At 43.8% G+C, this 15521-nt stretch overlaps 1 protein-coding gene across 4 annotated transcripts in view; it reads right to left on the minus strand.

The window, feature by feature from the left end:
- Positions 1 to 15521, minus strand: part of pax7a (paired box 7a) — a 245814-nt gene that overhangs the window by 141702 nt on the left and 88591 nt on the right. For all 4 annotated transcript variants that reach the window (XM_087980431.1, XM_087980434.1, XM_087980432.1 and 1 more), the window contains one exon: positions 801 to 966. In XM_087980431.1, the coding sequence (XP_087836557.1) occupies positions 801 to 966 (166 nt within the window). The remainder of the gene's footprint in view (positions 1 to 800; positions 967 to 15521) is intronic.

Genomic DNA, 15521 nt, shown 5'->3' on the forward strand with positions numbered 1-15521 from the left:
TTTTGTCTCCTCGACCATCCATTTATCTCTCTTTCCCACAGCTCTTCTCTCCTCCCCTCATTCCCACCTTGCGGATTTAGATCCACAAGCTCGGACAGCTGTTCAGAAGCACCAGTCGTTAATGCCTGATGAGTCTTTGCAGATACAGGGATATTGTAATGGAGCCCAGTTCTGTGCTTACCCACTATCTCCTGAGGACAGAGAATGGAGATCTGTCAGCGATCAGGAGCAGGAATCCTGTCTCCTTCTTGCCCTTCTGAGAGTAACTGTACTGCTCCTCCAGCTGACCTGGTTGAAATCGGGTCAGTCTACACAGGCAGACAATACAATCTGGCCGGAATGGTCCGGATGGATCAAAGCTTTTCCCCTGACTCCATGGTAGGATTCTTTGACATGCTAACCCTCAGGTTTTAAGGATTTGTCTGAGACTTCTGGTACTGTTCACCTTCTGAATAGTAAATTGGAGTGAATTACTCAGTGTAGAACATATCCCAATTCTATTGATGACAAGAGAATGGGTTTGATAACAGATGGAGAGTTCCACATCACCTCTAGATGCTCAGAGTGTAATTCACTCCCAAAGTCTTCACCAATTGAATCTCAATTCTACCAAATATACAAGGGAAAACTGATCTCCCCAGGGCCCTGGACTAGTTTCCCAGTGAAGTGAATGTTTCTGGACAGTTCCTGATTGTCTAGGCTGTTGAAGTGGTTGAATTAGGCAGCCAGTTCATCGCGAGTCCCTCTCATGTCCAGTGCTGTTTGGCAAACTGTTACGTCAGACTGCACATTGATCTTACCTTGGGAAAGAGTAGTTGTTGGATATGATGACTCAGGCAACTGGTACGGGGGCAAGGTTGGCATTCCAGTGGGTGGGAATCCACCTGGCAATAGGTGGTTGAACGCTGCCAACTGATTAGCTCCGGCTTGTTTACGCCACCGAGCTCGGCGATTACTGAACCAGACCTGCAAAGTGAAGAATCAAACACAATAATACTTCCAATCAATATTACCAAATACAGTAACTCATCCTATCAATATTACCAAATACAAGAACACTTCCAATCGATATTACCGAATACAGTAACTCCTCCTCTCCATTTTACCAAATACAAGAACACTTCCAATCAATGTTACCAAATACAAGAACACTTCCAATCAATGTTACCAAATACAAGAACACTTCTGATCAATATTACCAAACACCATAGCAAGTCTGATCAATATTACCAAAGACAGTAGCAGTTCCGATCAATATTACCAAACACAAAAACACTTCTGATTAATATTACCAAATACAGTAACACTTCCCATCACTAGTATCAAACAGCAATAACCTGTCCAATGTTACCAAACACAGTAACTCATTTAATCAATATTACCAAGAACTTGTCCAATTTTTATTACCAAACACAATAATTAGACCAGTCAGTACATTTTTAAAATAAGAGAACAGAGAACAAACATCTGAGGGAGAAGTAGCAGAGTCCCTTTGTTCTATATGTCCTGTTATCCTGAATTTCAAAACTGAAATACTTATCCTGAATTAATTTGTTTCTAATCCCTGCCACTGTCTTGATCACCGGCAAAGTCAATCCTCTAGTTTGCCTTCTCTTCTCTGCAGCCCTGTCTCCAGCTCTCTGTTTTTCCAACTCTCTTTCCCCCAACCTGGGTTTTACATTCTGGAATTCTCTTCCTTTAAGATTTTATTCGGTCATTCATTCACTCACATGTGCTCTAACAAAAGGCAACTTCTTGGCTTGTTGTCTGCTGGTGCTTCTATCTGATCGGTTTTCTGGGTAGAGGTGGTTTGCCACTGCCTTCAGTCTCAAGGGCTGGGCAAGGAGACAATACCCACCTCAGGTGGAATGGGAATTGAACCTTCAGTATTTGCATTACTCTGAACCGTGTGCTAACTGCCTAACTAACTGAGCTAACTGTGGCTTGGGATGACTGTTCTATGTCAAAGAGACTATATAAATGTCAGCTGTTGGTGTTATGTACATCGTTCTACACATCTACTAATGTACACACACTGCTAGCCATATCTTTCTCCCTCTCATTTTCCCCTTATCTGTTTTGAAACAGCAAATCTCACTGGGATGTTCCTTCAGCATAGACGTCTATATGGACTTCAGTAAGGCCTTTGACAAGGTCCCACGTGAAAGGTCAGAGCCCATGGGATCCAAGGCAAGTTTGCAAACTGGATCCAAAATTGGCTTACAAGTAGAGGCAAAGGGTGAGGGTGTACAATTGTTTTTTGTGATTGCGAGCATGTCCATCAGCAGTGTACCACAGGGATTGGTGCTGGGATCATTGCTGTTTGTTATTTATATTAATGACTCAGATGTGAATGTAGAGGGTGAAATTAGTAAATTTGCAGATGACACAAAAAGTAGGTGATGTTGATAGTGAAGAGGATGGTCTCAGATATTGATCAGCTGGTAAATTGGGCATAGCAATGGCAAATGGAGTTTAATCCTATAAGTATGGGGTTATGCTTTTTGGGAGGTCTATTAAGATAAGGACATATACAGTAAATGGTAGATCTCTAGGCAGTACTGTGGAACAAATGGATCTTAGTGGACAAGTCAATAGATCCCTGAAGATGTCAGCACAGGTAGACAGGGTGGTGAAGAAAGCATGCTTGCCTTCATTATCCAAGGTATGGAATATAGGAGCAAGGAAGTCTTGCTACCACTTTATAAAACATTGATTAGTCTACAGAAGATTGAATACTGTGAAAAGTTCAGGTTGCCAACTATCAGAATGAGGTGATTGCACTGGAGAGGAAATTGAGGAAATTCACCAGGACGTTGCCTGGGATGAAAAATCTCAATATGAGGAGAAACTGGATAGACTGGGTTTGTTTTCCCTGGAGCAAAGGGGGAATCCGATTGAGGTATACAAAATTATGAGATGCATACATAGAGTAGATAGAGTCATAGAGTCAGAGATGTACAGCACGGAAACAGACCCTTCGGTCCAACCTGTCCATGCCAACCAGATATCCCAACCCAATCTAATCCCAACTGCCAGCACCCGGTCCATATCCCTCCAAACCCTTCCCATTCATATACCCATCCAGATGCCTTTTAAATGTTGCAATTGTACTAGCCTCCACCACTTCCTCTGGCAGCTCATTCCACACACGTACCACCCTCTGTGTGAAGATCTTGAGAATCTTTTCCCAATGGCAGACGTGCCTAAGACCAGAGGGCATGAATTTAAGGTCAGGGGTATATAGTTTAAATGGGGGCTGAGGAAACGTTTTTCACCGAGAGGATAGTAAGATATGTGGAATATGCTGCCTGAGAGGATAGTGGAGGCAGGTCCTCTCACAACATTTAAGAAGCATCCAGATGAACTGGGCATAGTAGGTTATGGAATGAGGGCAACTAAATGGGATGAGTGTAAACTCCACACAGACAGAGGGTGAAATCAAATCCAGGTCCCTGGTGCTATGAGGCATCAGTGCTAACCACTGAGATACTGTGCTGCCCAGACTGTAGTTTGGGGTTTGTTAGTTGGCTTAAACATGGTGGGTCAAAGTGCCTATTTCTATGCTGCGTGACTCTGACTATATTTCAATCTGGTGTTCAATATCCAGCTGTGCAGCTCAATACCGATCTAACTATTCTGCCTTGAAAGGAATCACAGCTAACCTGGATCCTTTGCTGCCCCCTGGCACAGGTTAAGGCTTCCATCCAGAATCTAGAATAATGATAAGGAACATGAATCCTTCCTTCCCCTGGCCAAGTGACCCTTCTTCCTGGCCCAGTGACATTTCACTCTGGCCCGTCACTCTAGCATCTTAGCAAGTTTTGAGAAGATTTGAATGTCTGGCATCTATGATTACTGCTGCAGCATGTTAAAAGGACAGGATTGTGGGAGGTCTTTAAAGGCAGGCAGAGTGGTACTGGTGGATACAGACACATGTGAACCCTTGACCTAGATACAGATTGGTAAATGCTTAACCAGCACACATATCCATACACATGAATTCTTCACTCCATAACATGAAGTGAAGTAATCCCGAAGCTGAGAGTTCAAATCCCACGAGGGCAATTGCATTCAATAAAGGTGGCACAAAATAAATTAACCGTGAAAGCTCTTGGATTGTCATAAAAACCCAACTGGACCTTTGGAGGAAGGAACCTGTTGCCCTGACATGGTCTGTGATTCCCACACCAACCTGGCTGACCCTCAGGGTAAGTAAAAATTGGCAAAAGTGCAACCTTGCTAATGTGGCCCCTGTCCTCAGAACAAACATGCAAAGCATTGCTTTCTGAGGGTCAGAGGTGAAGTAATGTCAAGTGCATCACAAATGTGTCCATGTGCACACTAATCGAGTGTGTGAAAATATTTAGAGGCAGACCTCAGTGTGGAATTAGCCTGTGTGGGTTAGGATAGCTGCTCACCCAGGCATGAATCACAAGTCTTGGCCGATATGGGAACTGAGTGGGAAATGGACAAGACTGCCTCCAAATGAAAATTGACAGTAACAGTTGTGAGTGGGAGTGGGAGTGTTCGCATTAAGCCTCCAGCTACACAGAGATCTTTTGTTTTACAAAAACAGGCCAAATTGCAACTCATCATAAGCCCGGTTGGGATTACACTCCGCTTCGAAGCCTGGCTTCACAGCAAAGACTGACGCCTTTTCAAATTCATTTATGACATTTTTCAGAGCACAGAATTTGGTTTTAACGATATTGCTTTCCAAAATACTCAGTTCAAAGTGGGCACCGCAAGAACAAATGCTGACTGGTAAACCTGGAAATGAATTGGTCTCCAATAACTGCACATCTCGGGCAGACAGAAAATCATTGTGGAAAAGCAGATCAAAGCAGAAAACACTGACACAATTTTTAAAGACGCCAAGTACGCACAGCGAGGAAGGTGGTCAATCAGCCATCAATTGTACCCCATCTTTGGCTCATCTCCTTTCTACCCTTTAATGGGCTCCTCCCACCTTTTAATGCTCCCACAGCCCAAATTAATCTTCTTCGCACTCACCTACAATTCATCTCATGATGGCAGATTTCACATGTGGGATATAGGCAAAAGAAACAGCAGGTAAAATTTCTTCCTGCTCACTATCTTCAGAATCTCTCTCTAAACTTACCTGTTGCAATCCTGAATGAAGATGTTTAAAGGACATAGATAGACATGGACTAGCATTATGGCATGTTACTTGTAATAACAGGTTTTACTCACTCTTGTACTATTGCTACAACTCATTAAAAGACTTTATCCAGGCTCAATCAGATACACTCTATTATTATTGCTTAAAGTAGTCCTGTCAGCTGTATGGAGTTGCTAGGTCTTATCTCTAGGCCTCAAGTGGATTTTGAGCCTAACTCTAGTTTGTTTCTATGGTATATCAGGAGCTCTTATTTTTGAAGTATGCTAGTTATGATGCATTGGCAGGGCCTAATAGTCCCAAATCATTGGTTTTCTTTTAAATGGAATATCACTGAACCAAAACTGGGACGCAAAAAACACTTGTGGTGGGACAGGCACTGTTGCTAGGATACAACTCAGGTTCAAGTAATAGTTCCTCAGGCACCATTGCTGCAGGCTCACAGTAGGCCTCTGAAACCTGGATTTTGTTTAGTTACTTATTCAGAATTTTGCAAACATGAGGACAATTAGTTTGTGAGTGGTGCTCAGTTCTAATTTTCAGACTAAAAGATATAACTTCAGAATTCTTTGTTTCTGCCTTGTTTTATGCAGTTGCAGGTAGGCCAAGGTTGGTGATGGGGGTTGGGGTAGAGCAGCAATGGAGAATGACACGGAGAGAAGACCAGAGTTGGTGTATGGAATCCAACTGTGAGAAAACAAACAATGGTCTGTAGTGGGATATTTACTGCAGGTCAACATCAGACACTCCCATGTGCCCCAACCGGATAGATTTCACTGCAACTCAGCAAGAGAGCTGAACTCTGACCCCTCCTGTCCACAAAACCCCTCCTCTCCCCTTTATGTTCTCCTTCACTCCATCCCTCAGAAGGGTAAGTGCTTAGTGGGGAACTCAGCCTCAGAAATAAATCCCTGGACAAAGCAGACAGTGCGTCACTCCAAAGTAACACTAGAGACATGTGGGCCTGCACTACCCGGCTTATCAACAGCTCTAACTATATTCTATGCCAGGTTATTAAATTTCACAGTCAGGAAAGGAACTGGTCAGAAGGGAAATCATTAAAAAACTGATGTTCTGTAGATCTTTTGAGGTGAGATATATTCTGGATGGGGAACTGTGCAGTAACAGTATTTAAAGGAGTTACATTGTAGTTAAAGAGAATCCTTGGATAATGGAGCAGTTAAAGGTGGACCAGGCTTAGAGAATGGGATCATGAATCAACTGGACCATTCACTCAGTGAAAAGTGTTCTTTGGTCTGCCTGAAACTTGTTGGTTTTCCAGAGCAAGGAGTTGACCTTGATGGAGTGTTGCTGGTTAGCACATTCCAAGGTCCAGGACTACATGCTGAAGGATGTACTGAAGCTTGGGGCAGCTGCTGCAAAGCTGCACTGGAGAAAGATGTCCATCCAAGGTCTTTCTGCCAAAGTTAAATGGGGATCTGCTCAGTTATTGGAACCTCCTGATGCCTCAAATATATGTAAATATAGTCTTGTGTAAGTAGGAAATGCCTTTGGTTTGTTTATCAGATAGAGTCAAACTCCAATGTTTGTTTGTTTCTCCATATGCTCCTGTACAGAACCAAACTGCTTTAGGGATTATGTATGTATATACTGTAAATATATTTTTAGGAATAAAGTATATTTTTGAAATTAAACAGAACTGGTCTTTTCCCAATCTGCATCACATTTCAAAAGCTGGCACTGTAATTATTCCCTCTCCTTTGTTAACAGCTGCCCTCTCCCAAAGACCTGATCGTTGTAGAGGTAACAGTTTCACAGGAACTGTCAGTAACATGTCTGTAGTCATTTTCAGGGTTGAATCCTTGTAGATTGACTTCAAGACTGAAGGGTTGATGGGCATTTTGACTCTGGATAACATCAGCATCAGATCCCATCCAGGGAGGGTGGCATGGTGGCTCAGTGGTTAGCACTGCTGCCTCACAGTACCAGGCTCCCGGGTTCAATTCCACCCTTGGGTGACTGTGCAAACTCCACCAAGGCATTCTCCCAGTACCCCTGTGTGGGTTTCTTCTGGTTTCATCCCATGGTTGTGCAGGTTAGGTGGATTGGCCATACCAAATTGCCCATAGTGTCCAGGGGTATGCAGCCTAGGTGAACTAGCCATGGGAAATGCAGGGTTACAGGATTGGGGGCGTAGATCTGGGTGGGATGCTGTTCGAAGGGTCAGCGTGGACTTGATGGGCTGAATTACCTGCTTCCACACTGTAGGGATTCTATGATGTGTGGCCAGAAGCTCTTTTTTTGCATTGGCAACTCACGAAGAAATGTTTCATTTCCTGTCAAAGTCAATCATCTGAAGTTGGTTGCACTTGAGCCCAGGCCTCTGGTCCACACAAGAGCCTGAAAATGAACACCATTATGTTCCTCGTTGTGAGAGGGATTGAAAACAGACACTGTGCAGATTCAGCTGGATGATCATTCCAATTGCAAGGCACTCTGATCTCTCCTGGGGAAGGGGATGGTGGTCATTGTGCTATTACACCTAACTCCTTCCCTCATGATGCCTCACTGTGTTGACAGTCCGAAAGTAACCGAGTGTCTAGGAAAGTACAGTCTGAGAAATTTCTACCTCTTGAATATAGAGACTATATGAGTAACGATGACCTCTTCATATTTAAATTTCACTGAAGATAATGGGTTTCTTGGTAAAGAAATGTAATCTTTCTAACAGAGTGAGGGAGGCACCAGGTTTGGGGGCAGTAGTATGATCAAAGGAACTCCTGCTGTCTGCCTAATACTCTGTAACTGGGGGGGATGGTCTAGATATTTTTAATCAACCTGTTCAGGGATTACACATACCAAGGGCAGATCGAATTCAAACCCAGGCTCCAGTTCCAGAGGTAGGGACACCATTGTGCCAGTTTTGCATTCCATCTTTTTATTGAATTAAAGATTCGCCAATTATCATGCTGGGATTCGAACCTGTGTCCCCCAGAACATTAGCCCGCAGTTCAGGATTACTCGTGCAGTGACATCACCATTAAGCCACTGCCTCCACCAAGACAGACGGCTTATCTGTTTCCAAATGCAATCCATGACCTGGCATGCCACTGAAGACCACACACAAGGTAGCAAAGGCCCAACTTCCATCCATAGTCTTCGCTCAGAGCTTTACTATGAGATAGCAAACAGACTACAAATCGTATTTTTGCCTTTGAACATGGACGTACAGAAAGAGGAGTGGTATTGGGGAGGAGTTTGGAGAGGGTTGGGATTAGGGAGTGGTGAGAGGGGCTTCGGGTGGATGATTGCAATACCTTCCAGGATTTCCCAAGAGTTTGGAAATGTCAAGGAACTAATGGTGGGGGTGGAAGCTCGTTGGACATCACGTGAAGAGACCTCCTGGATCTAATCGAATAAGCTACCTTGCATGGGGTGGGGAAGGTCTGGTGGAAAACAATGATGAGCCAGGGGAAAAGAATAACAAATGACAGTGAGAAAGATAAAGGCAAAGATAAAGGTTTGTGTCAGTGCAGAGAATCTGGGATTAATTACACCAGGAGCTGAAGATAAGGATCAGCTCCTTCAATTTGTCAGACAAGCTAGTAAGTGATCTCTTGCACAGGGGAGAGGCCCAGCATTGTGCCCCCAATTGGAGCCTGCCTGTTTTATGAAGATAAATTGTCTTCCAGGTGCTGAAGTGCAACAGAGCGTAGCTACAAACACAAGAGCTCACACAGCACGGGAGTGCGATCTGCAAATACCTTCCCAATCGTAGACTCCTCTGACACCACAGCTTCAGCTACATTTTCATCACAGAGTATTCCAGATTGGCCTTGTTCACTACAGACATTCTCAACATGTTTTATCCTTGCAGCTATTAACCCTGTGAACTCCTCCTCACACAACCCACCACACACCTCCCTCCTCCCCTGAAAAGGGTGGGATGTAAGGCAAGTTGGAAACAAAAGCAGAAAGAAGTGGAAATGGGAGCATGTCTGACAGTGCCTGAAAGAGAGAACTAAGATGAGGATATACCAGGTATAAACCTTCACTGCTCAAGTCCTACCTGCTCCAGAGATGTGAGATGACGGGTTTGGTCAGTTTAATTAAAAATAACTAAGCCTTCACTGTGCCTTCCCAAAGATGCTAGAGACTAGAACAGGGCTCGGAGTTGCTGCAGCACTGCAGAGAAGGCAACATGCTGAGAGTAGGCAAAGTGGGAGAGATGGATGGTAGAGGAGGTTTGGGTTAGAGAGGGAATGAAGTTTGGGGAGGAATTACTGTTGAACAGTAGTGTATGAAACTGGGGAGAAAGGAGAAGTGGGGAGAGAAGGAATGGGGAGTGAGGGGAAACTGGTGGAGAGAAGGGTACTGGGAGGACAGCTGGGTTCACTTGTGCAACACCTGGCTTTACTAGTGAAAGAGTTGCAAAAGTTCAAATAATTCCAGGGGCTTGGTCAGATTGAGATTATCGAGGAGAAAGTGAGGTCTGCAGATGCTGGAGTTCAAAGTTGAAACTTTATTGCTGGAACAGCACAGCAGGTCAGGCAGCATCCAGGGAACAGGAGATTCGACATTTCGGGCACAGGCCCTTCTTCAGGAAACTTCCTGAAGAAGGGCCTGTGCCCGAAACTTCGAATCTCCTGTTCCCTGGATGCTGCCTGACCTGCTGTGCTGTTCCAGCAATAAAGTTTCAGATTGAGATTATGACAGGAGAAGCATTTCCTGTTGGGGAATGAGAAAGTGCCTGGTTGTGACCATATCAGGTCCTCGGGCTACTGTTTCCTTCAGTAATTTTTATGACACATTATGGAGTATATCAGAAAGAAAGTACATAGGACGGCTCCTGACTTTGCACAATGGTGTAAGACAAGTGACAGTGGGTTGGCCCTTGATTTACAGCTCAAGGAAATCAATGGAAATAAAGATGGAAGAGACATCTGGGTCCACAATGAGCCATTTTACATGATTGTACAAGGTCAAAATGAGAGTGTGTACAAGAAGGCCATGAATACGTAAGCTGGCCATCACCCTTCAGTCTTTAGCAATCTGCTTCTACTTAATTTCTTCTTCTACCAAACTCTAGCAAACCAGCTCCTTGCTGAGTCCTCCGTTTCTTTCCCAGCCTGCAGTGTGAGCTCAAGTCATACAGCATTAATGATATCAACGCTCCCTGCACACAGGAGAGAAACTGAATACTTCCCACAGTGTGCCGGCTGTGTGTCAGTCCCATGATTGAAGGACACGTTTGTGTCACATGGCTTCTGCTGTTTAAATAAATTCATTCACCCACAAATGAAATTAGTCCGTAATGTGACTGTTCATCTTTACAGACTCTTGGTGATGACAAATCCACTCTTACTAATAAATTCGCAATACATTAATCACCAACAGCAACCAATGAAACGCAACTCAGAAATGGAGGCTAAGATTTGGGGTTACACTTGCACACAGAAAGGGAAAAAAAAACAGAAAAAACTTTTACATTTTTGGAATATTTCAAAGTGCGTTAAGCCAAATCAGAACTTTAGAAGTATAGTCATTCGTGTAATGTAGGAACTCTGCAACCAATTTGTACCCAGCAAGGTCCTATAAACTGTACTTTGATAAAGGGCTGATTAACTGTTTCAGTGATGCTGGTTAAGCAATTGGATAACTTTGCTACTCTTTACCCAAAATTGCATCACAGAATTGTTTGCAATGACCTGAGAATGTAAACAGGGCCAAAGTACAAAGATGGTCACATCCAATACTCAGCACCTCTGACAATGTAGCTCTCCCTCAGTACTGCACGTGGGTATCAGCCTGGCCTACATGCTCAAGGAACAGGATTTGAACTTTTAACTCAAAAGGTAAATCTGACTGCAATGAAAGCGCATCTCGGATGTACGTGCACACTCCTAATGGGCGAGAAAGGAATATGGAGCCGGTAAAACAATAGCAACATTCCCTGCTCCATTTTGCAATGGGTTTTGGCAATGAATGCAGTTCCCAGTGGTCTTATTGTTAAATGTAAATCAGGGCTCAGTGTGGTACAGAGAGGTGTTAACCGGGTGAAGCCACAGGCTGATTCAGGCTCAACAGTGAAAGCGGTCTGCTGTAATCACAGCTAAGCGATCTCACAATCAGCCTCATCATGTTCCATTGTGACCAGCAGTGAGTCAGTACTAGTTTAAAAGGAAAAAGAGGCTCTGTGACCATTCCCTGTTGCAATGCTGGAGGATCTCTGTAATGCTAAAAACTAAGTTGAAACCATCTTCAGCTGATAGATCAGAGTTGATAAGCCATCTTGGCATCATCCTGAGGTCTCCACTATCACAGATTCCAGTTCAGCCAAGTTGATTCTCTCTACATTCTAAAAAATGTGTTGCTGAAGAAGGGCTTATGCCCGAAACGTCGATTCTCCTGTTCCTTTGATGCTGCCTGACCTGCTGCGCTTTTCCAGCAACACATTTTTCAGCTCTGATCTCCAGCATCTGCAGTCCTCACTTTCTCTCTACATTCTATCAAGAAACTGCTGAAGGCATTGGATACAGTAAAGGCCATGCCCTGACAACATCCCTGCTGTAGTATTGAAGACTTGTGCTCAAGAACTAGCTGTACTTATGGCTAAACTACTCCAGTACACCTATGACACTGACATCGATCCAACAATGTGGATGCCACTCAGGGTATGACCTGTCCACGAAACGCAGGACAAATCCAACATGGTGAATTACTACCCCATCAGTCTACCCATCAATCTTCAGCAAAGTGATGGAATGCCATCAAGCAGCAATTATTCACTAGAAACCCAAAGAAGATCGCAAGTGGTGATCTCAGCAACTCTGGCCCAGAGAAGGGGCTGAATGGATAGATTTTTAATTAGTTGATAAGGGCATGATGGACCAGGCAGTCCCCTTCAAGGTTGTAAGATTCCATAACTTTAATACACTCCAAGGTAGCTAAAAGACATTTTTACTCTCATTTCATTTCCGAGCGAGTAGAATCACAAAAGAATCTCAGCTTTAAGGGGTGAAAAAAAATTAAAGAGAGGTTTGTTTGTCGGGAGAAAGAATAAAGACGACAGCTGTTGTGAGCACACATTCCAGAAAGATTTCTCACTGCCAGATCCAGCCTCTTCCCACCACTTTCAAGTCCACCGATCCCTCAAACATTTTCTACATTTCAGTGTCGATCACTCCGTCTCTCTGGGGCCTTCTGAAAGATTGTAAACATTAATCACTGTAGCACTCACATAGCCCAAAGTCTGTCCATCCCCCTAACCACGCAGGCAAGGGCCACAGGACTCACTGTGGTAGCCTCGGAATAAAGAAATGGCAGAGGACGCCTGTCTCCAACCTAACTTCACCAAGTGCAACCGAGCATCATCATCAGTCCAAAGATGTGCAGGTTAGGTGGATTAGCCATGCTAACTTCCTCCACAGTGTCCAACGATGTGCAGGCTGGGAGAATTGGCTATGGGAAATGCAGGATTACAGGATAGAATGGGAAGGTGGGTCTGGGTGGAATGCTCTTCGGAGGGTCAGTGTAACTTGATGGGCTGAATGGCCTACTTCCACACTGCAGGGATTCAATGATTCTAAGTGCTATATTTGACAAATGATTTTCTTCAGAGATATGGAAACCTTGGAAACTGTGGTGAAGAACTACTGCTGGGGAAGCGTTTGACAGATAGCGGAGGCATGGTGCTGCGCTACAATGTGAGGTGTGGGAGGAATGGGTCTTGGTATGAGCTGCTCACTGCCTTTCAGCTACTTGCTCAATTTGTTCAGGATAATTGTGTGTCAGCCATAGCTCAGTCAGGCAGAGGCTCAGTCTCCACAGGACAGGTTAAAGCCGTTCATCTCGGCCAGCATTCAGAGTCCTGAGCTTTGGAAGCTAAATGGTGGATGTACACGATCCTATCTCTATTTCAAATAACAGCAGGGAGTCTCCTATCCAAGATTTGTCCCTCAACAGACATCATTACAAAAAGGACTATCTTCTCATTTCTCATATTGCTATTTGTAGGATTTCCTGCTTAAACTTACAATAATCTGTTGTTCCCCATTAGTGGTATTCCCAGTCTAGGTGGCTTCAAAATATACAGCTTGCGTTGAGATCTGCTATTTTGACTTTTTTTTGTTGATGGAGCTGTCCTTGGTGCACAACATCTTGCTCCAGTGTAAGAACACCACAGAGCCCTGCCTTAACCCAGGGCCTTGGTCAGGCTAGAGGGCCACATTAACAACTTTCCACAGTCCTGTTCTGGCCCATAGGTCTGTGCTTTGCTGCCATAACAGCTGGTTCTTGCTGTTTTGAGTGGAGGTTCTGTCAAACCTTCGTTCAAATTGTCAGTGAGAGTTGTTCTCTTCCAACTGTCTTGTTTCAAACAGGACATGCTGACATCAAAACAAGAAACACAGAAACTACACTGAAATCTCACAAGCTAAAAACCTATGAAATGTTATGACTGAACTGACAAAACAGCACAAGGTGAGAGGGGCAGAAGGTAGGACCCAAATAATTCATATCCAAATGTACCCAGTAATGAGATCGAGGAAAGACTCCATCACAGAATCGTACAGTACAGAAGGAGGCCATTCAGTCTGCCATACATTTGCTAGAACTTTTAAAGAGCTAGCTCCCTTTTCTTTTCCATAGCCGCCTACAGTTTTCCCTTTAAATATTTCCAACGCCCTTTTGAAATTCTGTTGAATTTGTGTCCACTGTCTCTGCCCTCCAACGTTTAGACATCACAAACTCATTGCATCAGGAGAAAACAGTGTGCCCATGTTGCCTCTGGCTGGTTTGCCGAAGACTTTAACTCTATCTTCTTGTTAACAACACTTTTGCCACTAGGAACCAATTCCTCTTTACTCACTCAGCCATGAATTGTTTGTGAAGCCTCTTTCTGCCCAGCTCTCCGTCAATGTTCTTTAGGAACAATGGTTACAGTGCCATTTTAAACCCAAAGGGAGAAATTCATTGATCCCACTCTCACAATGGGCTGTTCTATTCAAAGGGAAAAAGAGGTGGAGAACCAACCTAAGGGTCAACTTCCAAATTACATTGTTTTCTGATGAGCTTCCCACACAATCTCAGAGTTCTTTTAACTAACAGTTCTCTACATTGCAAACAGTTTGAATGTTGGGCTAAAAATGTACGCCCATTGGGGTGAAGAATGTCCCGTCAATGAGATGCAATAAAATCTCTCTAAGATTGTTGGCCAACATTTAACTATTGCATAACTGAGCCATACAGACCTTTACAGTCCCTGAGGAACAGCCTGCGCTCTATTAATTTAACTGATTTTACAATGGGGCTGCACAATTGGCCTCAAAAACAGAGTGGGAAATAAACATGGTTCCTTCTCCTGATCACTGTCCTGTAAGTGAACATTAGATGAGGGCAGTATTTGGTTCAGCTCAAGTGCTCCCCACTGTCAAGTACTCTGGCAGCCTTCTCTGTCTAGCACACATAGGAATGAGGAGTTATTGGATGAGGTTTGGCACCTGAGCGACTATGCTCTGGCAGAGAGTCAAATTGGCCTTTGGCAGCAGTACTCCGCGGTCTAGTAATCAATCCACATGAAATTCTAAAGCAAACCCAACATTCTCTCATATTGAAGTCAGCAGATTTGAAATGGAGGTCCATTCATTAAAGCTCATTTCCTGCTACGAGCAAAGACCAATTTGATCTCCAATACTGTCCAGACAATTGTGGGAGCTTTGGTGAATTTTAGCTTCATGAAGGTCCTGTGATATGCTGGACATAATGCAGCCCTCTGGGCATAATGCAACCCCATAATGAAGAAGGGCTTATGCCCGAAACGTCGATTCTCCTTCTCCTTTGATGCTGCCTGACCTGCTGCTTTTCCAGCAACACATTTTTAAGATAATGCAGCCCTCTCCCTATGTAAAGTGGTTGTGTTTATTATATCTATACAGTTTGCAGGTAAGAAACTGACCTTTGCTGAGGTTTCCTGAAACAGCTCCCTGGAGCCTTGTTGTAATTGTAGAACTAACAAACACAGAGCCCTGCACAACTTGTTGCTTATTCATTCACTATACGTACCACTAGATAATTGTTAAAAGCTTATCAAAGCTTTGACTGTCAGTGGACCAAACCACTTCCTTATTCATTCCCACAGTAAAGCAACCCAATAGATTTCAACCTCTCCCCATTCACTTCTATTATACACTGTCACTTTCTGATGGACAAAAACATGACTGGGAAGAGAGAATGGAAGGCCTCTATATCAGGGTTATTGAAGAGATTTTGAGGGTCTTGGAAAGCCCATTTATACACAGACAGAGTAAGCCATGAGGCCAAACTCAGCAAAACAGGTAATAATGACTCATTGGTTCATTTCTCAGGACAATGCCTTGACTAATCAGAGTTAACTTGCCTGGTTAGAAATTTAAACCAT

The sequence above is a fragment of the Chiloscyllium plagiosum genome, unplaced genomic scaffold, assembly GCF_037043375.1.
Source record: "Chiloscyllium plagiosum isolate Xiang-an unplaced genomic scaffold, Cpla_swu_hap1 HiC_scaffold_37, whole genome shotgun sequence".
In the NCBI taxonomy this organism is placed as follows: Eukaryota; Metazoa; Chordata; class Chondrichthyes; order Orectolobiformes; family Hemiscylliidae; genus Chiloscyllium; species Chiloscyllium plagiosum.